At 44.4% G+C, this 26755-nt stretch overlaps 1 protein-coding gene across 1 annotated transcript; it reads right to left on the bottom strand.

The window, feature by feature from the left end:
• Nucleotides 1–19414: 19414 nt before the first annotated feature.
• On the bottom strand, nucleotides 19415–26619 carry znf330 (zinc finger protein 330). The gene is made up of 9 exons (XM_062478520.1): nucleotides 26464–26619; nucleotides 25980–25999; nucleotides 25745–25815; nucleotides 25175–25251; nucleotides 23220–23346; nucleotides 22101–22205; nucleotides 21268–21314; nucleotides 20353–20470; nucleotides 19415–19983 (listed from the first exon to the last, which is right to left on the bottom strand). Exons 1-9 carry the CDS (start codon nucleotides 26581–26583, stop codon nucleotides 19733–19735), a joined length of 936 nt encoding a protein of 311 aa, XP_062334504.1. The 5' UTR covers nucleotides 26584–26619; the 3' UTR covers nucleotides 19415–19732.
• Nucleotides 26620–26755: the final 136 nt, after the last annotated feature.

The raw sequence follows: 26755 nt of genomic DNA, 5'->3' as shown, positions 1-26755 counted from the left end.
GTCTGTTTTAATATAGATTACACAAACGGATAAGGTTCATTTTCACACAGACTTGCACGTCAGATAAGTAATGATGGATCATGCTGTCTGTTTTAATATAGATTACACAAACAGATAAGGTTCATTTTCACACAGACTTCCTGCTAGTGTTGAAGCAGTCCGTGTCTCCATCAACACCAGACACAGACGATCAATATCTGACTAAAGTGTATCAATGACTATTCAATAATAGACTATTCAGAAGAAAGACTTCCATATTCACCAGACTATTTCATGCAAATACTTTTTTGTTATATAACAATATCTAGACTCTGCTCAGTATCCAATGTGTATACAGACTTCTGACTGTAACAATATATTATCATTTCTCATATAAATATACTGTATATATATTGTAACATAAAATATTATTTAAAAAAATATTGTTAGAATCGTATTTGCAGAAGACTATTATGTCTAACAGTATTTTCACCAAAGAACCAAGCAGTTGGTGGTTCCACTACAATCCTGCATTCAACAGAATATAACCTCATGAGTGTTTTTTATTTCACCTACCATCTCCCCCCCCCCCCCCCCCCCCGTATTTCTGTCGTCAAACACCAGAGAAGGATGCCGGATCCAAAACGTCCATAAGAATACAGGCTGCAGGAAGTACGCATTCAACGTTGTGCAGCTCCTGGCGTTCCCCAGGTGCTACAGGCCTCCGGAGGGAACCTACTAACGTTCCCCAGGTGCTACAGGCCTCCGGAGGGAACCTACTAATGTTCCCCAGGTGGTACACGCCTCCTGAGGGAACCTACGGCAGAGGGGACTCCTGCAGGAGAGGGGGGGGGGAGGGGACTCCTGTAGGGAACGGCAGAAGGACTCCTGCAGACACCAGCGTGGACCAACCTGACCACTAGTGTCCTCTATTTATGTACGGTGTAGGTCTCTCAGTGACCCCAAATAGCAGATATAGAATATATCCTATATCTGATATATATGAAATTATGTATATGTATGTATAAATATATATAGATATATACATATTGATACAACTGGGGTTTAGAACAATTTACTCCTGCAGTTCTGTCACATATCCCTGCATCAATATAATTATTTAAAGATGTGCAGATCTGAAAGGAATGTTGTAAATAGCTGTTAGTGTTCTCCACTTTGACCCATTTATGAAGTATTGTTCAAATGTCTGCGTTGTTCCAGTTCTGCTGAGCTGGTGTGAAGTTCATCCTGCTGTGGAACACCTTGCTTAATGCTGCCAGGTGAAAACAAGTTCTCACTCATACCCACAAACACACTTACACATTTTGCAAATGACTCAAGAATGAATCATGTTTCTTCAACATCATGTAGGCAGCGACTGTGTTTCTGGGTGTTTCTGGGTGTGACTGAGTGTGACTAGGGGTTTCTGGGTGTTTCTCACATAACATACATATGGGTTTCTGGGTGTACTTCACATAAATATCATCATAAATCTTATACCACAATATTTATCTTTACCATCACCAAAGTGCTATTTAACTGATTTCATGTGACTTTTGTATGGTCGTATTTGTACTTTTTTTAAGAGTTTTGTTTTTGATAAATAAAGATGTTTTGGGTCTCTACCCCTTGGAAAGCATGTGTTTGTGTAAGTCATACCTGTAGCATTTACTGGTGAAAGCTTTTTAATGGAACAATAACAGGATCTCATCCTACCTGTCGGGAAGATCCTACCAGGTTTCCTGGGGAGGCAAACTGTCAGGCCCTCGCCAGCTCACCACTGGTGTCCCACAGGGCTCCGTCCTTAGACCCCTCCTCTTCTCTCTGTACACCACCTCACTTGGACCAATCATCACCTCCCATGTCTTCTCCTACCACTGCTACGCTGACGACACGCAGCTGTACCTGTCGTTCCCCCCGACCGATCCGGGGATCTCAGCTAGGATTGAGGCCTGCCTCACAGACATCTCCGCCTGGATGACCGAGCACCACCTCCAGCTGAACCTCGCCAAAACAGAACTTCTCATCATCCCGGCTAAACCCTCAATCTCCCACGATCTCTCAATCACCCTGGGATCTGCAACGGTGACCCCTTCATCCTCTGCCAGGAACCTTGGGGTTACCATGGACGACGAGCTCTCCCTCACGGCCCACATTGCTGCGGTCTCCCGGTCGTGTAGATTCACCCTCTACAACATCCGGAAGATCAGGAGATACCTGTCTGAGCACTCCACCCAGCTGCTAGTCCAAGCACTTGTCCTCTCCAAGTTGGACTATTGCAACTCGCTGCTCGCTGGTCTCCCAGCACGTGCAACCCGCCCTCTTCAGAGGATTCAGAACGCAGCGGCCCGCCTGGTCTACAATCTACCCAGACGCTCCCATGTTACCCTGCTCCTCATCTCTCTCCACTGGCTACCTATCATGGCCCGTATCAGATTCAAGACCCTGGTATTGACCTTCCGAGCAGTGAACGGGACTGCACCCGTCTACATCAAGTCTCTCCTGCAGCCTTACACCCCCACTCGTCACCTACGGTCTTCTTCAGACAACCGCCTGGTGGTCCCACCGCTCAAGACCGCCCGGTCCCAACACAAGCTCTTCTCCTGTCTGGCCCCTCAGTGGTGGAATCAACTCCCCACCTCCATCAGAGACACTGACTGTCTCTCCACCTTCAAGAAAAGGCTCAAGACGCACTTGTTCCGGGAGTACAACGGTACTTAGGAATGGTTCGCTTGACCCGATGTTAGTTTCCTCAAGGATCACAATGACTCTTGCTCAGAGACTTGTTGCTCTTGTGGTTAGTGGTAACTGATTTAAAATTGTTTGTACTCGCTGTGATATATTGTTGTTTTTTTATTATTGTTGCTTGTCTTTTTTTCCACAGGTACACTTGCACTTATAGCAGTTCATGTTGTCAATTGTAACTTGTTTAACTACATGCTCTTATGGTTCTACCCTTTGGGCACTTACTTTGGTTGTTCACAATGTGTGCTTCATGTTTTGGCTACTCGCAATGTTTTGTGGCTATCTCGTTGTTATGATCAGTGACCTATGCACTTTGTAAAGCTCTCTCTTGGAAGTCGCTTTGGATAAAAGCGTCTGCTAAATGAATAAATGTAAATGTAATGTAATGTAGAGTCTGTCCTGCGGGAGAGAGATCACCATGTTGATCAGTCTCATTCTCTGATGTGCCGAGGAATTGCCTCAGTCAGTCACTGGCAATATGATAATTATGGATTTATAATGGAGACATTATGGAACAGGAAGTAATGAAACCCTGCTCTCATATCAGCTCTGCACTGGACTCTGGACACTTGTGCTATGTTGTGTGTGCACATATTCATCCATCCATTTAAATTGCACATATCAAATGACAGTGTTAGAATCAGAATCAGAATGGGATTTATTCGCCATGAAAGTTTGCACAGACAAGGAATTTGCTTTGGCACACCCGGAGCCTTTGTAGACTGTTTGAATGTACTTAGTACTTTGTAGAATGTAGACTGTTCAACAATATACTGTAATAAGATTAGAACATACATTCATGTTAGTAGATCTGTGACATTACCAGTTCCACTGGTAAATCACCAGTCCAGTGAGACAAGCACTGCAGGGTCCAGTGAGCCCAGCACTGCAGGGTCCAATGAGACCAGCACTGCAGGGTCCAGTGAGCCCAGCACTGCAGGGTCCAGTGAGCCCAGCACTGCAGGGTCCAGTGAGACCAACACTGCAGGGTCCAGTGAGACCAGCACTGCAGGTTCCAATAACGTGATGCAGCAGCTTCTGGCACCGAAGAGTACACGTTATTTTGGCCAGCCACATCTCACACACACACTGCACAACAACACGACCTCACACGCACGTGTTGATGGCAGGAATGCATTCCGCTCCATCTGGGCTTGTGCGCCTGCCTGCATCCACTAAAGCCTCTAGCCGTTTGTTGATATCATGAACTCTCCTGTATATTGCAGCGCTCCGCTTCTGAAAGGCTTCGGGTGCGAGTTGACGTCCCGAGGAGGAAGTCACACGGAACAAAACCTAACATGCTCTCAGCTACCAGGCACAGTGTAAAGTAACGTCTCGGCTACCAGGCACAGTGTAAAGTAACGTCTCGGCTACCAGGCACAGTGTAAAGTAACGTCTCGGCTACCAGGCACAGTGTAAAGTAACGTCTCGGCTACCAGGCACAGTGTAAAGTAACGGCTCGGCTACCAGGCACAGTGTAAAGTAACGTCTCGGCTACCAGGCAGTGTAAAGCAAAGTCTCGGCTACCAGGCACAGTGTAAAGTAACGTCTCGGCTACCAGGCACAGTGTAAAGTAACGTCTGGGCTACCAGGCAGTGTAAAGTAACGTCTCGGCTACCAGGCACAGTGTTAAAGTAACGTCTCGGCTACCAGGCACAGTGTAAAGTAACGTCTGGGCTACCAGGCACAGTGTAAAGTAACGGCTCGGCTACCAGGCACAGTGTAAAGTAACGTCTGGGCTACCAGGCACAGTGTAAAGTAACGTCTCGGCTACCAGGCACAGTGTTAAAGTAACGTCTCGGCTACCAGGCACAGTGTTAAAGTAACGTCTCGGCTACCAGGCACAGTGTTAAAGTAACGTCTCGGCTACCAGGCACAGTGTAAAGTAACGTCTCGGCTACCAGACACAGTAGGTGGGTAAAGCTTTCTGTTGTATTTCAAAATGGAAAGGTTTGGAGGTGTGTTTTTATTCAGTGTGCCATATCTTAATGTCTAGTAAAGGACTGCAGTGCATGTGTAAATAGTGAGTGTTAAATTGGTTGTATGATAAAATCCTTCTGAATATTTAGCATGAAAAGAACCTCAAAAAATGCATGAAAAATTACAATATTTACTATATCAAATAGTACACACAAACACAAAACTGTGTATATGTTCAAATTGTTTTAATTACAGATTGATATTAAACTAAAAATAAATCTGCACACAAGGTTATACATTGCTAGCAACCAGTGGCAGTCCTAGCACATTTGGCTCAAGGAGCACACGGTTTACACGCCCCTTTCAACCTTTCAACTCAGCATACATTCATTCACCGTTTCAACATATTCAGCCTAATTTGAAAACACAACAAGGACACTTGAATGAATTATAACGACAAGTAAATAAGTCAGTAGAGTTCACATGATACAAAGAGGTGACATAAAGGAATCATAATTTCACAATATAAATGTGAAATGTATTTACATTATAAATACAACACAAATCACTTTTCAGACATCATTGCTTTGAGTAATTTGTCCAACCTCTCGATGAAGATGGTTGTGTTGACTATTTCTGATTCACATGGTAAGCAGTTCTCAGAGGAAAATGTCTGAAAATACAATTAGAAAATACCAATTATGATTGGCTGGTGGTAGTAATTAATCTAATAACATTACATTATATCATTACTTGTTAAAGAGGTTATTTAGTGTCCCATAAAAGCAGAACGGACTACACCAACCAACCAGACTGTTGAGTTTAGTCAGGTCTACATGTCTGCTGCTCACATTCATTCATTTAGTCAATCAAACCGATAACTCATCACAACTTACAGAGAGGGTTGAACAATCCTCTATGAAGCTCCTAATGTTGTGTGATTTGCAGTAAGTGACATCCAGCATCTCCTCCTCCTGCAGAATCATCTCCAGATCCAGGAGATAGCACTTCAGAAGCATCTTACTGCAGCTCTCCTGGGAAACAATCAGCAAGACTACACGTATGTAAATACTAACTACCATCACCCTTATTTTAGTTGTATTTATGAATTTAACCTTTATTTCAACCGGAAGGGCTCACTGAAATTTTAAATCTCCTTTGGGAGAAGTCATTTTGAAAAAAATCTCCAAACAATTTGATTAAATGTATCACAATGTATAATTGAAAAAATCCTGTTGATGACAATTCTGCTATAATTTTCAAAATAAATTTTGCAACCCCTAATCTGACAGCTCGCCCACATCTGTACTCATATATTCATAACAGGCAAGACATTAGTTAAATTACAGTTTTTCCCAGGGACAGGTAGAAGTTTGACACTAACTCACAGGTATGTTGTCAAAGACAGGAGCGTACACAAGTGCATCAGACTTCTGGGGGGAGAAAAGAGGGGGAAAAACATTTTACACTGAATCTGAGCAGCCTGGCATCACCACACCAGTTCACCAATACATATCAGCCTGGCATCACCACACCAGTTCACCAATACATATCAGCCTGGCATCACCACACCAGTTCACCAATACATATCAGCCTGGCATCACCACACCAGTTCCTACCCAGACGCTCCCATGTTACCCCGCTCCTCATCTCTCTCCACTGGCTACCTATCATGGCCCGTATCAGATTCAAGACCCTGGTATTGACCTTCCGAGCAGTGAACGGGACTGCACCCGTCTCTCCTGCAGCCTTACACCCCCACCCGTCACCTACGGTCTTCTTCAGACAACCGCCTGGTGGTCCCACCGCTCAAGACCGCCCGGTCCCAACACAAGCTCTTCTCCTGTCTGGCCCCCCAGTGGTGGAATCAACTCCCCACCTCCATCAGAGACACTGACTGTCTCTCCACCTTCAAGAAAAGGCTCAAGACGCACTTGTTCCGGGAGTACAACGGTACTTAGGAATGGTTCGCTTGACCCGATGTTAGTTTCCTCAAGGATCACAATGACTCTTGCTTAGAGACTTGTTGCTCTTGTGGTTAGTGGTAACTGACTTAAATTTTTGTACTCGCTGTGATATATTGTTTTTATTATTGTTGCTTGCTTTTTTCCACAGGTACACTTGCACTTATAGCAGTTCATGTTGTTTAATTGTAACTTGTTTAACTACATGCTCTTATGGTTCTTCCCTTTGGCACTTATTTAGGTTGTTCACAATGTGTGCTTCATGTTTTGGCTACTCGCAATGTTTGGGGCTATCTCATTGTTATGATCAGTGACCTATGCACTTTGTAAAGCTCTCTCTTGGAAGTCGCTTTGGATAAAAGCGTCTGCTAAATGAATAAATGTAAATGTTCACCAATACATATCAGCCTGGCATCACCACACCAGTTCACCAATACATATCAGCCTGGCATCACCACACCAGTTCACCAATACATATCAGCCTGGCATCACCACACCAGTTCACCAATACATATCAGCCTGGCATCACCACACCAGTTCACTGTCTCAGTGCATTTTCATTTCAAGGGGCGTTATCAGCAGACAGACCAAAAGGCCTCTGGACGCAATTGGATAGAATTAGATCTAGATACAACCAATCAGAATTTGATCTAGATACAACCAATCAGAGCAACAAAATGTAATCTTGGTTGTTTATGAAAACGCCTCAATGGCACATATCTGTACAGTCATTGTGTTAAACTCGCCCCATATCAGATAAACTGGTGATTGACCGGCACTTTTCAAACTGAAGGGAAATTGGTTTGAATGGGAGGGGGGCCAGATCTAACCTTACTCTGGCTTGTTTCACACAATCATCTGTGAAGTCGTTAGGCCAGACTATCTAGGGCAAATAAACCATGAGCTGGCAGCTTGGTCTGGTTAGAATCAGAGCACTGAGCAGAGAGTTAGGTGTGTGTTTATGCAAAGGTTTTGGTTTCCACTACACTGTCTAGAACACTGTGGCTGCATTTGTAGTTCTGACCTTCGAATGATCCTCACCTCAATTATCTCTTTTGTTTCTTCCAATATCTCCTGAAGTTCCTTGAGTTTTTGGTAGTAAGTCCAGTCTTCAGCGCCGGTGGCGGGAAATCTTGTGAGGGCGGTGAATAGACTTCGGGAGAGACTGACAGTTATTATACCACACAGACTTTAAGATAGATAGGTCTAGTAGCTTAGACTGCTCTAACTGTTTTTTTGTTTTGTTTTGAATTGACAACATCAAATTGTTTGAGACATGTATGGCTGGCCCAAGTAATTAAAAGAGATTAAAAGCTTTGTGACTTTCTCCTAAAAACTGATTCCCGTTCGCGGAAGCTGTATTGACCAGCAGAGTTGGGTAATGTTACTTTTTAAAGTAACTAATTACAGTTACTAGTTACATTTCTTGTAAAGTAACTATTTACGTTACTTAGTTACTTGCTGTAGAGAGTAAGGCGTTAAGTTACTTTTGCGTTACATTAAGAAAAGTATTTTATTTCTAAGACAATTCACCTTGGTCACTCATGCCCAGAAGGCACATTTAATGGGTTGACCTCAGCAATAGCACATATTTTACTGAATATTCAGTGTCACTCGCATATAACATGATCAATCATCATTATACAGCAATACGGATCAACATTTAGACATTTAGTCATTTAGCAGACGCTCTTATCCAGAGCGACTTACAGGTAAGTACAGGGACATTCCCCCGAGGCAAGTAGGGTGAAGTGCCTTGCCCAAGGACACAACGTCAGTTGGCATGACCTGGAATCGAACTGGCAACCTTCGGATTACTAGCCCGATTCCCTCACCGCTCAGCCACCTGACTCCCTGGATCAAGGTAATGATCCACCATAATGAAAAGCAATATTTGCATGAAGTTCTTGAATCAAGAAACTCTTTAATCAATAAATAATTTTGAAAAATGGCAGGCAGAAGTCTAGTAGTTAGCTAGTTCTACAATTTATCAGGGCTAGGTCTGAATCTAGGAGAAAAACGAAGCTAAGCTATAGCTAGGTATATGGTAGCAAAGTGGTGTTTACTTCACTTATATACTGAACCAGACTTTACTTACTGTAATATAATTCTAAAACCACTTCAACGATACAGCGACGCATCACACAAGCTTGAGTTCAAATACATTATTTAATGTGACATTACGTAGGCATACTGTACATGCAAGTTTTAAATAACTATTTAACTGGTCGGCTCCATGACGCCGGGTAAGTTGGGCTCGTGAGACTGCTCACCAAAAGAACGAAGGGGAACCCACTTTTTCATAGGTACCTAGCGAAAAGTAGCCTCAACTTTCCTAGACTTTTAGCTACATGCTGAGGGCTCGCGACCAAAAGACTAACTTGAGTAACGCGTTACTTTTTGAACAAGGAACTAGTAACAGATTTATTCAATTAAATAAGTAACGTGTTAAGTTACTCGTCACCTAACAAAAGTAGTCTGACTACTGTAATGCGTTACATTGTAACCAATTGTAACTAGAGCCCGACCGATAAAGGATTTTTAAGGCCGATACCGATACAAATATTTGGTGATTTAAAAATCTGATATTCCGATATCGAGAATCCAGAAACGCGTAACAAAACAAACTGATTTCCCTAACTGTAGTTATTTGTAGTTTACATTTAGTCACTTTTAGCAGAAGTTCTTATCCAGAGCGACTAAGTACAGGGACATTCACCGAGGCAAGTAGGGTTAAGTTCCTTCCCAAGGACACAACGTCATTTGAATTGTATAAAATACAATACCAATTGGTATTATTGAAGGGGGGGAATAATCGACCGATGTCTGTACAGATAAAGTAACAGATTTTAACAGAATAGCCTAATCACAATTACGGCAAAAGAAATGCTTGTGCAAACAGGCATGACATGTAGCCGATGTGATTATAGGCAATACTAGAGAGGGTACAATTTCTGGGGAAATTGTAGGGTGTGCTTGCTTGCATCGGTTGCACAGGGGTCCGTTTTTGAATGTCATTTTTACAACTGATATTTCTGTATATTTTATATAAAAATGCATACTTATTATTTATAAAGATTACATAGATTTAAAAGCATATATTTGTTGCTGCTCATTTACAACTCAAAATACGAGTGAAGTGTAGAATGAAATAGATGTCTTCTCATTTCCCCTGCAAGAGGCAGCCTCATAGCTGAATCAAAACGAATAAATTTGGCAGAGCGGTGTAAAAATTGACCTAATCTCTATGACTTAAACGTCCTTTTAAGTTTTCCCTTCTCGTGATATTTTCAGGCATTTGGCCTACTCAAATTGCTTTCATTCATTAATAAAGAACCCCCTTTGAAGATTATTCTACGACGTTACCGGCAGTAGAAGATGGAATCGCGATTCAAACAGTACCATCTGCTAACTGAAAATATGCCCCCAAAAACGTAAATAAGCTTGACATTTATTTAGTGGAAAATCGCTCATTCATAAAAAGCTCACTGGTAGCGATCATTCATTGTCAGTAACGCAAAATGCGATATAGCCCTGTGTGGAGAAGCTGCCCCGGTAAATTCTACTACGGTACAGTACTAGACTACTGCTGTGTTCGTCTTGGTAGCGATTGCGTTGGTTGAATTCGATTTAACGTTCCGTTGTACGGTTTAGGCTGAAATTAATTATTTTCATGAACAGATTGACAACGTTTAGGCTGTGGCAATGAAGTTCAGGTTAGTAGTTAGATAGACTTTTGACTTAAGTAAGGGGAGTGCCAAACATGTTCTGTCGCCGTTTGACTTCCTAAACAGCTGTGTAGTGTAGATGTTTTTGTAGTGTGTCTCACGTAAGCTACAGCGTTGCAGTGAGCTACACTGGTTTGAAACCACAGGTAATGGTAATTTCACCAACAAATCGTTTACTAATGTCAGAATAAACCCTACAACGAAAATGTATATGTGAGGAATGTTTATTTTAACGATTGAAAACAGATAATGCTACATCATAGACCACTGTAGTATGTGTTGCCCGGGCAACACAGGCTAATGTCATGATGCTAATACTTCAGTGAAATAGTAGACTACTGTTTCCGAAAGTAGATGTACTTCCTTAATAATATCATCTTATACTGTACATTACACATGACAATTGTGTGTCATATCACAAAGTAAAATGAGTAAATAGTTATCACCCTGGCCTCTTTGCTTGTGGCGTTTCTGCAGCTGCCTTGCAGTAAAGCTATAGTTAGCCTAGCTATCCCCCAAGTTAACAGATGCGAAACGAATGTTCTGCCAAAGGTAGTCACGCGTGTTTTCGTGACGTTAGTGACGTAGTGACGTTAGTAACGTCAGTGACTGTGGCTAGCAAATTAGCCACCGTTAGCTTCACTTTTCGCCACAAAAACTTAACTTCAGCCTAAACCATGCAACGGAACGTAAATTCCAATAGAAGCAACTCAATCGCTACCAAGACGAAACTTTTGACACCTACTTTGTCTATGTAGGCCAAATATTGACTGAGTTTTAGGGGGGCAAAAAGAATAATAACTAGAAAAGGCTGTTCCTGCGAAACAGCAGTGAGAATGCTGAAAACCTGAATGGGGATAGCTGACCATGCTAAAAAAGCTGAAAATAGTGAAAATTTAGTAGAAAGTTATAATCTGAAGCTTCAAAGCAACCGAAAGGTATTTTTGAAAGGGGCTGGAGCAGCATTCCAACAATGATTTGAAAGGATTTACCATTACTTTTAAAGGGAGAATAATTTGCACAAAAACCTTAATATTTTAAAAAGTATAAAAGTGAGAAATGAGAAAATACCCGCAAGCTGAAATGAATTTCAAAAATGTGTGAGTCACACAAAAGAGGCAGTGTGGAAGCTGAACCGCATCATCTTAACAAAGCTAAGAGCTAAAATAGCCTACAATGTGGGAGAAGCTGAAAGCTGAACTGTTAAACAGAAGAAGAAGTAGGCTAGCTAGTCGTAACAAGAATATTATCGTTTTAACAGATTAAATTATATTTGGGATAGTATTAGCAGTAGCAGATGTAGCCTATGCGTTTACTCGGCTTTCTTAGTTGGATTCAATGTGTTGATGGAATGAAACATACAGCAGTAGGGCCGATACAGGAAGACACGGCGACACTTTGTTGCAGAAGGATGATGGTGCAAGTTTTGTCCGTGGAGCATACAACGATTAATAAAAAAGAATCATGTAGACGCGTTTATTGAGTAATCGCATAACTAATTACACATGTAAACTGAGTAATCGTATTATTGGCATAAACCGACAATTGCTAGTAATCGGGTTTCTCATGGTCAAGTAAACGTACCAATCACCTATTTGAGAGACTGAGTGGTGCGTGTCTGTCGTTACGGTGATGGTGCAGCTATGATTGCTAACGCGCTGAGGGCAGAGAATAAGAGAAATGTAGCTAGAATCCACACCTCAAACATGATAACCTAGACGCAAAACTATACGTCCAATCCAAAAAATAAGGATATTTTCCGAGACCCAAGACTCTGCCTAAACCAGAGATATTCTTTATATGTCTGTGCAGTCAGAAATACGACTCTACCTGCAGTTTCGAAAACGTGTTCCTTTTGCTTTCCTGGTGCGTGTTTGTTTGGGTGCCACGGTGATGGCGCAGCTGTGATGGCTAACGAGCTGGGCAGAGAGAATAACTAATGTAGCTAGAATCCACACCTCAAACAAGTTAACCTAGACGCAAAACTGTACGTCCAATCCAAAATATAAGGATATTTTCCGAGACCCAAGACTCTGCCGAAACCAGAGATATTCTTTATATGTCTGTGCAGTCAGAAATACGACTCTACCTGCAGTTTCAAAAACGTGTTCCTTTTGCTTTCCTGGTGCTTGTTTGTTTGGTTGCCACGGTGATGGCGCAGCTGTGATAGCTAACGAGCTAGGCAGAGAGAAAAACGAACATTTACCTAGCATCCACACCTCAAACAAGTTGACCTAGACGCAAAACTATACGTCCAATCCAAAATATAAGGATATTTTCCGAGACCCAAGACTCTGCCGAAACCAGAGATGTCCTTTATATGTCTGTGCGGTCAGAAATACGACTCTATCGGCAGTTCAAAATCTTGTTCCTTCTTGCTTTCTCTGACTGATTTTACTCACCTCTCCATTGAAGTTAGTGAGAGAATTTGAAAGGCTGCTCTCGCTTCAAGGCTCATAGCTGAAAATCTGTAAATGTGAGCTCTTTAGTAGTTACATTGGCTGAAAGAGGACAATTTTAAGGTATAACTTGTTTCTGTAAGTTAAACTATATGAACGTTAGAGGAATTTGTTTGACAAATTAGTTGAATATCAGAAAAAGACCACTCTGCTTGCTGCTCATTCATAAAAATCAAGAAGGAGCAAACATTTTAATGTATTTCAAACTGTCATAATTCAAAATTGGCTGAACATTTGAAAAAGCTGAATCATTTGGGAATAGCTGAATGTCTTGTGAACATTTTAAAGGTTGAATGGTGTCTCTAGCTGAAAGTAAGCTGAAGTAGTTACGTTTGAAAGAGGAGGAAGCTTTTTAATGATTTGAAAGGATTTACCATTACTTTTAATGGGAGAATAATTTGCACAAAAACCTTAATGTCTTAAAAAGTATAAAAGTGAGAAATACCAAAAGTCATAGCCATCATCTCCTGAAGGAGCTGAACGTTTTGATACAAAAGTTGTAGGAATCGGTTAAAGTATGCAGAACGAGTTAAAGGCCAAAAAACGGCGGAAGAACTGAGAAGTTGAAAAGCAATAGTGAGAATGCTTAACAGCATTCTCACAATAACTAGAAAGGCATTTCCTGCTGAAAATGCGTTAGAATGCTGAAAGATGAAATTATTTTTCTTAAATTGCAGAAAATACAGAAATGAGAAAATACCCGCAAGCTGAAATGAATGTCAAAAATGTGTGAGTCACACAAAAGAGGCAGTGTGGAAAGTGAACTGCATCATCTAACAACGCTAGAACTGAAATACAATGCGAGAGAAGCTGAAAGCTGAACTGTTAAACAGAAGAAGAAGTAGGCCTAGGCTAGCTAGTCATAAAAAGAATATTATAATCTTAACCCTCGTGCTGCCTTCGGGTCACATGACCCAAAGGTTCATAACGAACCATCGTTGTGTTTACCCAATTTTACCCAATACAAAAACAAATTAAAATAATTTTCTTTTAACCTTTGCAATGTGGGGGGTCTGAGACAGCCTAGCTGTTAAAAGAAAATGCTTCACTTTGTCTTTGTATGCGGTAAATTTGTCGCAATACGACGGTGGGTCACAATGACTGATGGGTCAGAATGACCCGAAGATAACACAAGGGTTAACAGCTGAAATTATAGTTGGGATAGTAATAGCTGTGACTCCCTCCCAAGCACAGTCAGACAGCAAATGGCAGGGCTCTATGCGACCAAAATGTGTACGGGTGCTTTCCTAGGTCGCACCGGTGCACCTAACCTCCTCGCATCCGCTGTCTCTCCACAAACGAAGCGTTTGTTATCCTAAAACGGAACTGACACTCATGGTTGGATCATATCGTGGTCTAAACCAATCAGAGACAGAGATGGGGCGGGTCTTTGCCTCTGATTGGCTGTGGTCCAGATATTCCTGTAGCTCCGTGCTGTGTGATTGAAATTACGACCTGAGCACCAGAGTCAGTTTAGCAGACCTGGGCATTGTATGGCCCGCGGGCCATAACCGGCCACAGGCTGTCTCAATCCGGCCCACGTGAGGTAAATCAAAAATGTAAAATAAATGTGTTGAGCGGTAGTAAATATGTAGTCCTGAAAGACTACAGTGATCAGGCGATTTACATATGTGCGCTTGCGCAACCTCACCGACAGGAGAGTTATCTGTTGGTTAGCCCTCGAAAATGAAAAACTTTGCCACTGATTAACTTTTAACAAGACATGGACTTTTAAGTATCTGTTTACTGAGGTCAAAGTGAAAGCTGTGAAGAAAAAAAACTAAGAGAGTGTGGCAAGATGATTTAGCCAAGGCCATAGGGCAAGAAGGCCAAATTACAGGTGTTGGCCATCTGAAGGGCATGGGACAGCAAGGTGGGACCCGCTATAAGACTTTGAGCCATGAAATGTTAGGTCTCAGTTCAGGGAAGCACTTTTAAACTGTAGCACTTTCTATTTATAAAGATAAAAATCAAGAAGGAGCAAACATTTTAATGTATTTCAAACTGTCATAATTCAAAATTGGCTGAACATTTGAAAAAGCTGAATCATTTGGGAATAGCTGAATGTCTTGTGAACATTTTAAGGATTTACCATTACTTTTAATGGGAGAATAATTTGCACAAAAACCTTAATGTCTTAAAAAGTATAAAAGTGAGAAATACCAAAAGTCATAGCCATCATCTCCTGAAGGAGCTGAACGTTTTGATACAAAAGTTGTAGGAATCGGTTAAAGTATGCAGAACGAGTTAAAGGCCAAAAAACGGCGGAAGAACTAAGAAGTTGATATAACTAGAAACGGCTGTTCCTGCGAAACAGCAGTGAGAATGCTGAAAACCTGAATGGGGATAGCTGACCATGCTAAAAAAGCGGAAAATAGTGAAAATGTTGTAGAAAGTTATAAGCTGAAGCTTCAAAGCAACCGAAAGGTATTTTTGAAAGGGGCTGGAGCAGCATTCCAACAATGATTTGAAAGGATTTACCATTACTTTTAAAGTGAGAATAATTTGCACAAAAACCTTAATATTGTAAAAAGTATAAAAGTGAGAAATGAGAAAATACCCGCAAGCTGAAAGCTGAAATTAATTTCAAAAATGTGTGAGTCACACAAAAGAGGCAGTGTGGAAGCTGAACTGCATCATCTAACAAAGCTAACAGCTAAAATAGTCTACAATGCGGGAGAAGCTGAAAGCTGAACTGTTAAACAGAAGAAGAAGTAGGCTAGCTAGTCGTAACAAGAATATTATCGTTTTAACAGCTGAAATTATAGTTGGGATAGTAATAGCAGTAGCAGATGTAGCCTACCATTGAGTGCGTTTACTCGGCTTTCTTAGTAGGATTCAATGTGTTGATGGAATGAAACATACAGCAGCAGAGCCGATTCAGGAAGACACGGCGACACTTTGTTGCAGAAGGATGATGGTGCAAGTTTTGTCCGTGGAGCATACAACGATTAATAAAAAAGAATCATGCAGACGCGTTTATTGAGTAATCGCATAACTAATTACACATGTAAACGGAGTAATCGTATTATTGGTATAAACCGACAATTGCTAGTAATCGGGTTTCTCATGGTCAAGTAAACGTACCAATCACCTGTGTGAGAGACTGAGTGGTGCGTGTCTGTCGTTACGGTGATGGTGCAGCTATGATCGCTAACGAGCTGGGCAGAGAGAATAACTAATGTAGCTAGAATCTACACCTCAAACAAGTTAACCTAGACGCAAAACTATACGTCCAATCCAAAATATAAGGATATTTTCCGAGACCCAAGACTCTGCCGAAACCAGAGATGTCTTTTATATGTCTGTGCGGTCAGAAATACGACTCTACCGGCAGTTTCAAAATCTTGTTTCTTTCGCTTTCTCTGACGGATTTTACCCACCTCTCCATTGAAGTTAGTGAGAGAATTTGAAAGGCTGCTCTCGCTTCAAGGCTCATAGCTGAAAATCTGTAAATGTGAGCTCTTTAGTAGTTACATTGGCTGAAAGAGGACAATTTTTCCTACATTTTAAGGTATAACTTGTTTCTGTAAGTTAAACTATATGAACGTTAGAGGAATCTGTTTGACAAATTAGTTGAATTTCAGAAAAAGAGCTTATTCATAAAAATAAAGAAGGAGCAAACATTTTAATGTATTTCAAACTGTTATAATTCAAAATTGGCTGAATATTAGAAAAAGCTGAATCATTTGGGAATAGCTGAATGTCTTGTGAACATTTTAAAGGTTGAATGGTGTCTCTAGCTGAAAGTATGCTGAAGTAGTTACGTTTGAAAGAGGAGGAAGCTTTTTAATGATTTGAAAGGATTTACCATTACTTTTAATGGGAGAATAATTTGCACAAAAACCTTAATGTCTTAAAAAGTATAAAAGTGAGAAATACCAAAAGTCATAGCCAACATCTCCTGAAGGAGCTGAACGTTTTGATACAAACATTGTAGGAATCGGTGAAAGTATGCAGGACTAGTTAAAGGCCAAAAAACGGCGGAAGAACTAAGAAGTTGAAAAACAATAGTGAGAATGCTGAACAGCATTCTCACAATAATAAAGAGAAACAGGAAAACAATAGTGAGAATGCTTAACAGCATTCTCACAATAATAATATATATGTGAGAGAACAAAGGTTGTTCCCTCGCCGAAGGCTTGAGCACACCCAAATATAGTTTCCGTTGTATCCGTGTTTAGGAATATACGCTACTTGTAAGAAGCAAGGACTTAGTGGTCTAAAGGAGAAACATAATTTCACTCCAAATAACAAAACAAAAACTGTTTCTATACCTTATCATAAAGAGGCACTCCATACCGCAGCATTGGGTCTCCGTCTGCCCGCGCGCTTGCCGCTAAGAGCGGTGCCGCTCTCGCTTTCCTAGGAATAAGGGAGGTTTTATGCACGACTGTACAACAGTAGGCTACAACTCCCTATAGCTTCAGCCTATATACTGTATTCAGTATATTTTGAAAAATATTCATATTTTGTTATTTCAAACTGGCACACGATAAAGGATATTCGTAACATTTCCATTTTGATAGCCTATGTGAAAGTGAAAGTATCTTACGCCTGGGACACACGGCCTGCGATCGGCTGCGATCTGCTGCGACGCGCCTGGAAGCGCCTCCTTTTTTCTTTCGGCGCCCATGTTATCAAATGGGACCGACCACACTGGCTACTTGCAGGCGATTACCTGCGATCTGCAGCAATCGTTTCGGCAGCTGGTCGAATTTTTTCGCGAGACGCTTGCGAAATCGGCTGCAGGATGATGAAATACACCATATTAGTTGATATATTTGAATAAAAAAACATGTTAAGATTTTACTCCATTAATTGTAGACTACGGTGAACATTTGTAAAGTTGTAGACTTTATAATTACAAAATGTTGGTAACGAACGTCCTTTGTGGTTACCCTGATGAAAACGAATGAAAATAAACGGATTGATCCGTTGAGCTAGCATGCCCGTAGTTGTTTTGTTTGTTTGAGAGAAACGAGTTGTCACGCGTTGCACACAACACACACGCGTGCAGACATAGCCTACCGAGAGAGAACCCCCAAGTCGATTTCTAAAATCAGCATCAAATGAATTCTCGAAGTTGAAAAGCACAGGGAGTTGTTGTCTATGTCAGCAACAATTTTACAAGGACAACGTAGATAAGGATCAATGCTGGGATATAGCCAATGCCATGTTTATGTACCATGTCAGCGTAAAGGAAAGCTCAGAGTAGCTGAAAGGCTTGGTGACCGGCGCGGAGAAATGCGCGTCTGGTGTGAACAGCCGATCGTGGCGCTGCGCGGCGCGTCCAGGCGCTTCGCAGCCAGTGTGTCCAGGCCTGTTGTAGGCTATGTCCATTCACATAGCCTTGCCAAAACAAATCCCAGTTGTGACGTAGAAAACGCATAGGCTACCATCCTTTCATTAATGAAAATGTAACTAAAAGTTGTTGGGGTAAGCGTGACAATTGGTCTAGTTTTATTTAAGCACTGTGTTTATCCTTCATATTGTGTATACCCTTGAGTAGGCTTTGCATTTATATATTGTGTATCAAACCAACAAAGTTGTTTAGGACATGCCAAGAACCTTACTTTATTATTTACTGTCAACATAATTCGACAACACTGTAGAGTGTTACACTTTCAGTACTTCTGACTGATAGACTCTTCAGGGGAAAATAGACTATACTTTGTCCCGCGGTTTCACCTTGGGCTATAATGTAAAAGTAGACGGGCTTAAAATAAATAGGGCTCTGAATATTTAAGGCAGACAGTATATTTATAGGATTTTAGGCAACAAGAAATTTGACATAGCTAGCTTACCACGTGTAGCCTTGGAAATATGCAACGCCTTGTTACAGTGTACGTACAAAGGATCGCTGTCAAAAAACTTGGCATCCGCACAGTGTAACTGCCCCTCAACGAGTAAGGGCCATAGGCGACGATCACATTTTCCTAAACTGACAGATTTGCGGTATCCTTTTGTGATTCCAGATCCAGTCATTCGCAATCCCTCTGCGGTGCATAAGTCTCCCCTAGACCTTCATCCCGTCATGTCCACTCCCCGCCTCGAGCTCCTACTGAGGCGCGCCTCTTCCGTGCTTCCTCGGTGACAACTCTAGTCACGCGCTATCTGCGGTAAGTGGTGTGGTCAGGGGATACCGATAGAGGACTAGTTTAGCATCAACCATAAACCCGCCATTGGTCCATGAGTGAAAGCTGTTTTGGATACGAGCCAGATGCAGTTTATCAGCAGCTTATCAGTCCAGTGCTTCCAGGGAAGTTGCATCGGTACAGATGCCCTTAACCCTCGTGCTGCCTTCGGGTCACATGACCCAAAGGTTCATAACGAACCACCGTTGTGTTTACCCAATTTTACCCAATACAAAAACAAATAAAAATAATTTTCTTTTAACCTTCGCAATGTGGGGGGTCTGAGACAGCCCAACGGTTAAAAGAAAATGCTTCACTTTGTTTTTGTATGCGGTAAAGTTGTCGCAATACGACGGTGGGTCACAATGACTGATGGGTCAGAACGACCCGAAGAGAACACAAGGGTTAAAATACTTTAGACAGGAAGTCAGATCTGTAGCACATAATAGGCAGGATAAATAATAACAAATAAATAAATCCCACACAGTTAAATTGATAGCTTTATTTTAAGTCTTGCATGTGAACTAAATATACAGCTACCATTTATGAAGGAATTAAAAACTGTCAGTAAAACTAGGCTATATTGTATGGTACTGTCTACAGTCATAAAGCAGTAATCTATGTGGAGGATACCTTTGCAGACAATATCAATTTTTTCCAGTTCACCTCAACATTAGAAGATGAGAACAAAAATCAAGTGAAGTAGAACATTGTTGTATGACAAGGTATCGCAGAAAAACACACGTCAGACCGCCCAACTCCCTCCCCTCACTAGGTGGCGCTGTGGGGAAGCTTCATCCTCAGTGGCTGTCCCCGGTTACCATGGCGCCCTCCAATTTGAGACCAGCCAGATTATCCACCACCTCCTCCTCCTCTTCCTCCTCCTCTTCCTCCTCCTCTTCCTCCTCCTCGTCTTCGTCATAGTCCTCCTCCCCCTCCTCCTCCTGCCCCGCGCTGGAGACGCTTTTCCAGTAGCTATCGTAGCCAGAGGCTCCGTAGCCGTAGCTCTCCTCGTCGGCGCCACTCTGACGGCCAAACTTCAGCGAGCGGGCTAGACAAAGAACACATGAGGTCAGGGACTAGCTCTTAACTAGGCTGTTGGAGCTGGCTAGTCCGGGGCTGGGCCGGGGTTAGTCCGGGGCCGGGCCGGGGATAGTCCGGGGCCAGGCCGGGGATAGTCCGGGGCCGGGCCGGGGATAGTCCGGGGCCGGGCCTGGGCTAGTCCGGGGCCGGGCCTGGGCTAGTCCGGGGCCCGGGCCTGGGCTAGTCCGGGGCCGGGCCTGGGCTAGTCCGGGGCCCGGGCCTGGGCTAGTCCTGGCTAGTCCGGGGCTGGGCCTGGCTAGTCTGGGGCTAGGCCTGGCTAGTCTGGGGCTAGGCCTGGCTAGTGGACCTGTGCATGGTGAGGTGTGCTGCTACTCACTAGACATGCTGAGGTCTTTGGTCTCCTGGGTCTCGTGGCCACATTTGGGGCACGGCAGGTTTTTCCCCTTCTCCTGCTTGAACACCTTGCTCCTCACGTGGTCGTCACAGAAACAGGCCTGGGGAGGAGGGCGGGACAGGCAGAGAAAGGAAGAAGTAGGGGTGGGCGTTATACCGGTATGAACGTGAGTTCCGATATGGCGTTGTGCCATGATATGGATTTTGCCATATCATGGATATCACGGTATATTAATAAATGTATTAAGTAAAGTGTTTCTGTTTGGTATGTGGTTAGGGTTAGATTATTGGGCAACGTGGCCAGTATGCTACGCAGAGGACAGGTCATGGGCCTATGCAGTAAGAATTGCACGGAGGAACTGGCTCAAACCAGTGTAAGAGAGGAGGACTGGGGGGAGCCTGTTTTGGCAGTGTAAAGATATGAATGACTCATCTTAGAATGAGCATGTGTATCTCACATAGTGTACATGTTGTGAGTGAGACTTGCATAACAAAGGCTCACTAGACAGTCAACAAGGTTGTTGGGCAGTGAATAAGGGGGGGTCCAGATAGCTAACAGCAGGGACAACAAACAAGCTAGCGCACCTCCAGAGGAAGCAAATATTAATTGGAGTAAACTGCTTTTGTTGGCAAGTGTAAGCAAGCGTTAATGATGTCTGATAATAACACCAGTTGGGTTGATTTGCCGGACGAAGAAGAATTGGTAAAAAAAAGGGAGCCTCTTCTGTCGTTTGGAAATGGTTTGGTTTCAACTTATCCGACATCGACCAACAAACAGCCTAATCTGTAGGGGTGTGGAGGAGGCGTAGGGGTGTAGAGGAGGCGTAGGGGTGTAGAGGAGGCGTAGGGGTGTAGAGGAGGTGTAGGGGTGCTGGAAGGATCAAGACATGCCCCTCACCTTGCAGCGCAGACAGGAGTGCTGCCCAAGTCTGTTGCAGGAAACACCTGGAGACAAAGGAGACATTTAAACCTCCTTCTCAACATCAATACTTGGTTCTACATCATCGCCTCAAGCACACAAGCATTCCTGCATCGCCCGATTACCTTTCAAAAGTTAAGCTTTGTTTGACATTGTAACAAAATTGAATGTTTTCTCGTGTTCCATCAAGCCTGAGACACACCTAACCCAAACCCTGGACTGAGACACGTAACCATCCAGGAGGAGCGCCTTGAGGAGGAGCTGTGTGGTGGACAGGAGGAGGAGCTGTGTGGTGGACAGGAGGAGGAGCTGTGTGGTGGACAGGAGGAGGAGGAGGAGCTGTGTGGTGGACAGGAGGAGGAGCTGTGTGGTGGACAGGAGGAGGAGCTGTGTGGTGGACAGGAGAAGGAGGAGGAGCTGTGTGGTGGACAGGAGAAGGAGGAGGAGCAGTGTGGTGGACAGGAGGAGGAGGAGGAGCTGTGTGGTGGACAGGAGGAGGAGCTGTGTGGTGGACAGGAGGAGGAGCTGTGTGGTGGACAGGAGAAGGAGGAGGAGCTGTGTGGTGGACAGGAGAAGGAGGAGGAGCTGTGTGGTAGACAGGAGAAGGAGGAGGAGCTGTGTGGTAGACAGGAGGAGGAGGAGCTGTGTGGTGGACAGGAGGAGGAGGAGCTGTGTGGTGGACAGGAGGAGGAGGAGGAGCTGTGTGGTAGACAGGAGGAGGAGCTGTGTGGTGGACAGGAGGAGGAGGAGGAGCTGTGTGGTAGACAGGAGGAGGAGGAGCTGTGTGGTGGACAGGAGGAGGAAGGACTCACATTTGTAGGTCTCCGCCTGCAGGACCTGACAGCTGGCCTGGTGCTCAAACTGGTCGTCCTCACACAGGAAGTTGTGACAGAAACAGCAGCGGAATATCCTGCCTCCTGCCTCCAGAGGAAGTCAGAGCAAGAGAATGAGCACTACAACCGTGAACAGCTGTGTGTGTTTGAGTGAAAACAATAGGCAACTCTGTGTGTATGGGTGTGTGTGCATAAACAGGTGTGACCAGGGCTCGAAATTGGCACCCGCCAAGCGCCAATGACGTGTAGATTTTTGGGCTGGCGACTAAATTGTGTCCGATGCTCCGCCATTTGGGGAGTGAAATTGCGGAGTACAGCTCCCGACTTCCGCGCCCGTCATGATTTAAAAAAAGCTTGCAACGCCAACACGAACAGTTGTGCGTGCATCTAGGTGGCAGAAAACCGGGAAGATAGCCTTTATAACAGCTAGAGAATGACACGGATAATACAAATAGTTAGATTTAAAAAGACAAAAAAGGTTGAGGATAACAGCATTTAAGAGAGAAAGAATTCCCCATTGATCTGTCACATCTCACATTGAGCAAGAGGAGTAGTAAGCTCCTGGAACCCCCTGAAGTAATACATTATTTCAAAAAGTAAAATTGGTTGATTTTGTTTAATCCATTCTGAGAGTGATATAGAATTATATTAAAATCATAGGTAAAGGTTGTTTATGTCAAACAATTTCAGAGTACGTCTGAAATGCCAGGTTTAATTTTGGCCGTTAAAAAATATTATTGGCTGGTAATTTTTTCCATCTACCAGCCATTTTGGCTGGCAAGCCAAAAAGTTAATTTCGAGCCCTGGGTGTGACAAATCAATAGACATCTGTGTGTGTGTGTGTGTGTCCGTGGTCCCAGACATTTACATTTACATTTAGCAGACGCTCTTATCCAGAGCGACTTACAGTAAGTACAGGGACATTCCCCCCGAGGCAAGTAGGGTGAAGTGCCTTGCCCAAGGACACAACGTCAGTTGGCATGACCGGGAATCGAACTGGCAACCTTCGGATTACTAGCCCGATTCCCTCACCGCTCAGACACGTGTGTGTGTGTGTTACCGTGGTCCCAGACACGTGTGTGTGTGTGTGTGTGTTACCGTGGTCCCAGACACAGCGTTCACACTCGATGCAGTCTGCGTCTGACAGCGGGCAGACACAGGCGTGACTGCTCAGACACTTCCTGCCGTGACACACCCAGGCCTCGCAGAAATCACACACCGCCCCCTGGTGGTGCACACACAGGACAGCAAGGGAAAAACCCTACTTAACAGTAACAACTTTTACATTTATATTTTAATCATTTAGGAGACACTTTAATCCAGAGCAATTTAGTAATGTCACATTTAGTAAGTGACAAACTTAGTAAAGGACCAGACTTATGATGTTTGTCTAGGTCAGTGGTTCCCAACCCAGGTCCTCAGGGCACCCCTGTCCTGCATGTTTTAGATGTTTCCCTGCTCCAACACACCTGATTCAAATTAATGGTCATAAGCATAATGCCCTGCCCCTTTATACTCACCACCATGCCCCGCCCCTTTCACTCACCACCATGCCCCGCCCCTTTCACTCACCACCATGCCCCACCCCTTTCACTCACCACCATGCCCCCCCTTTCACTCACCACCATGCCCCCCCCTTTCACTCACCACCATGCCCCCCCTTTTCACTCACCACCATGCCCCCCCTTTCACTCACCACCATGCCCCCCCTTTTCACTCACCACCATGCCCCCCCTTTTCACTCACCACCATGCCCCCCCCTTTCACTCACAACCATGCCCCCCCTTTCACTCACCACCATGCCCCCCCTTTTCACTCACCACCATGCCCCCCCTTTTCACTCACCACCATGCCCCCCCCTTTATACTCACCACCATGCCCCCCCCTTTATACTCACCACCATGCCCCCCCCTTTTCACTCACCACCATGCCCCCCCTTTCACTCACCACCATGCCCCCCCCTTTCACTCACCACCATGCCCCCCCTTTTCACTCACCACCATGCCCCCCCTTTCACTCACCACCATGCCCCCCCTTTTCACTCACCACCATGCCCCCCCTTTCACTCACCACCATGCCCCCCCCTTTTCACTCACCACCATGCCCCCCCTTTCACTCACCACCATGCCCCCCCTTTTCACTCACCACCATGCCCCCCCTTTCACTCACCACCATGCCCCCCCTTTCACTCACCACCATGCCCCCCCTTTCACTCACCACCATGCCCCCCCCTTTCACTCACCACCATGCCCCCCCTTTCACTCACCACCATGCCCCCCCTTTTCACTCACCACCATGCCCCCCCTTTCACTCACCACCATGCCCCCCCTTTCACTCACCACCATGCCCCCCCTTTCACTCACCACCATGCCCCCCCCTTTCACTCACCACCATGCCCCCCCTTTTCACTCACCACCATGCCCCCCCTTTTCACTCACCACCATGCCCCCCCTTTCACTCACCACCATGCCCCCCCTTTCACTCACCACCATGCCCCGCCCCTTTCACTCACCACCATGCCCCCCCTTTATACTCACCACCATGCCCCCCCTTTTCACTCACCACCATGCCCCCCCTTTTCACTCACCACCATGCCCCCCCTTTTCACTCACCACCATGCCCCCCCCTTTTCACTCACCACCATGCCCCCCCTTTCACTCACCACCATGCCCCCCCTTTCACTCACCACCATGCCCCCCCTTTTCACTCACCACCATGCCCCCCCTTTCACTCACCACCATGCCCCCCCTTTCACTCACCACCATGCCCCCCCTTTCACTCACCACCATGCCCCCCCTTTTCACTCACCACCATGCCCCCCCTTTTCACTCACCACCATGCCCCCCCTTTCACTCACCACCATGCCCCCCCTTTCACTCACCACCATGCCCCCCCTTTTCACTCACCACCATGCCCCCCCTTTCACTCACCACCATGCCCCCCCTTTCACTCACCACCATGCCCCCCCTTTTCACTCACCACCATGCCCCCCCTTTCACTCACCACCATGCCCCCCCTTTTCACTCACCACCATGCCCCCCCCTTTCACTTACCACCATGCCCATGCCGGTGCTGTGGAGCCCCGGATGTTTGATCACACAGTCAGATGACTTCATGCACTTGGTTTTACCTGAAGTAGAAACACAGGGACAACAGCATCAGCTCCCTCTCGTGTAACCCCTGAGACGTCCTGAATGATGCAGACTCAGACCTGCATCTCATCTAACATGTCGACACAACAACACGTGAGTCATGTTAACAGTTTTGCCTTTTGGGGTGAACTGCCCATGTTCTCACTACAGTCTTTTTTAATTGCCTGAGATGTGTATTTCAATGAAAAACCCTACATGTGTGTTTGACTTGGTACATTTCTGAAACTGTCACAGACAGTACGCTGGGGTTCTTACCCTGTGGTAAGAACCCTGGAGGAGAACCCTCTAGTGAGAACCCTGGATAGAACCCTGTAGTAAGAACCCTGGGGGAGAACCCTCTAGTGAGAACCCTTGATAGAACCCTGTGGTAAGAACCCTGGAGGAGAACCCTGTGGTAAGAACCCTTGATAGAACCCTGTGGTAAGAACCCTGGAGGAGAACCGGGAGCAGGCTGGTTAGTAGAACACGTACCACACTGGGCACACATGGGGAGCTTCTGCACAGACGCACAGAAGTAGCAGAACGCTCGGTTCTTCTGCCGTCTGCCCGGTCGCCATGGTGAGATGGGGGAGAAAGGTGGTAGAGGGGTCAGGGGTCATCTTGATCTTAGGGCAACAAGATAATAACTAATAACTAACACACACAGCTGGGTTGCAGTAAATGATGAGGCTGATGCTAACTTGGCCGGATGTGTTCAGATGCTCACCTTTCACACTTGTCACATTCCTGAAACACAAAACACATCATGTATCAGGGTTTCAAGTTTGATTGTCAGGTGCATAGAACAACACAAGGTCAGACTGGGCACTAAAATTCTTGGGACAAGACAACGCAAGCCACTAGCATGACATATAAGTACTAAGAACATAGATTACATCTATGATAAGCTCAAATAAAATAGAATAAAATAATAGTAATAAACATCCTAATATACAAAGAAAAGTATGCAATATACTATAATACACATTATACACTAAGACACAATGACCTATACTATCCTTGTAGACCTATACTAACCAGGGCACCCTATTATCACTTAGCAACCATCCATGATTATCCCTGCAGCCTCTTAATCTCCTTTTATGCTCTTTGGTCATTAGTTTTACACAATTTGAATCAACCCAGTCGGGAGCTTGAATCAGCTCACCACTCATGTTACTGATAACTATCCAGCTTCATAATCTGCGTACCATAGCGGAGTTGCAGGGGTGCTTTGCCACGTCGACATGGTCACGGTTGGCTCGACTCTGTTTTTCCCGTTCCTTACGGTTTTCCGCCTTCTTGCGGGCACCAGTCTTCTTTTTCGGCATTGCTGAGCAGGTTGGATTAGCGCACGGCGACGTAAACATAACATCAGCAAGAGAACAGGACGTTTAACTGGTTAGCGCCTCATAGCTGGGCTACCCCACTACAGTAATAAAATATTGCCATGCCAGCAGTGGACATAATGTCCATGCCACAATCAATGACACTGCAAATCGT

The sequence above is a fragment of the Osmerus eperlanus genome, chromosome 14 (genome assembly GCF_963692335.1).
Source record: "Osmerus eperlanus chromosome 14, fOsmEpe2.1, whole genome shotgun sequence".
Taxonomy (NCBI): Eukaryota; Metazoa; Chordata; class Actinopteri; order Osmeriformes; family Osmeridae; genus Osmerus; species Osmerus eperlanus.
This window is presented reverse-complemented; position numbering and strand designations above follow the sequence as displayed.

Coding starts and splice junctions, on each gene's coding strand:
- znf330 (XM_062478520.1), bottom strand. CDS start 26,583: ATGCCGAAAAAGAAGACTGGTGCCCGCAAGAAGGCGGAAAACCGTAAG. Junction 25,816..25,979: donor GAATGTGACAAGTGTGAAAG/GTGAGCATCTGA, acceptor GCGACCGGGCAG/ACGGCAGAAGAACCGAGCGT. Junction 21,315..22,100: donor GCAGGCGGAGACCTACAAAT/GTGAGTCCTTCC, acceptor CTTTGTCTCCAG/GTGTTTCCTGCAACAGACTT.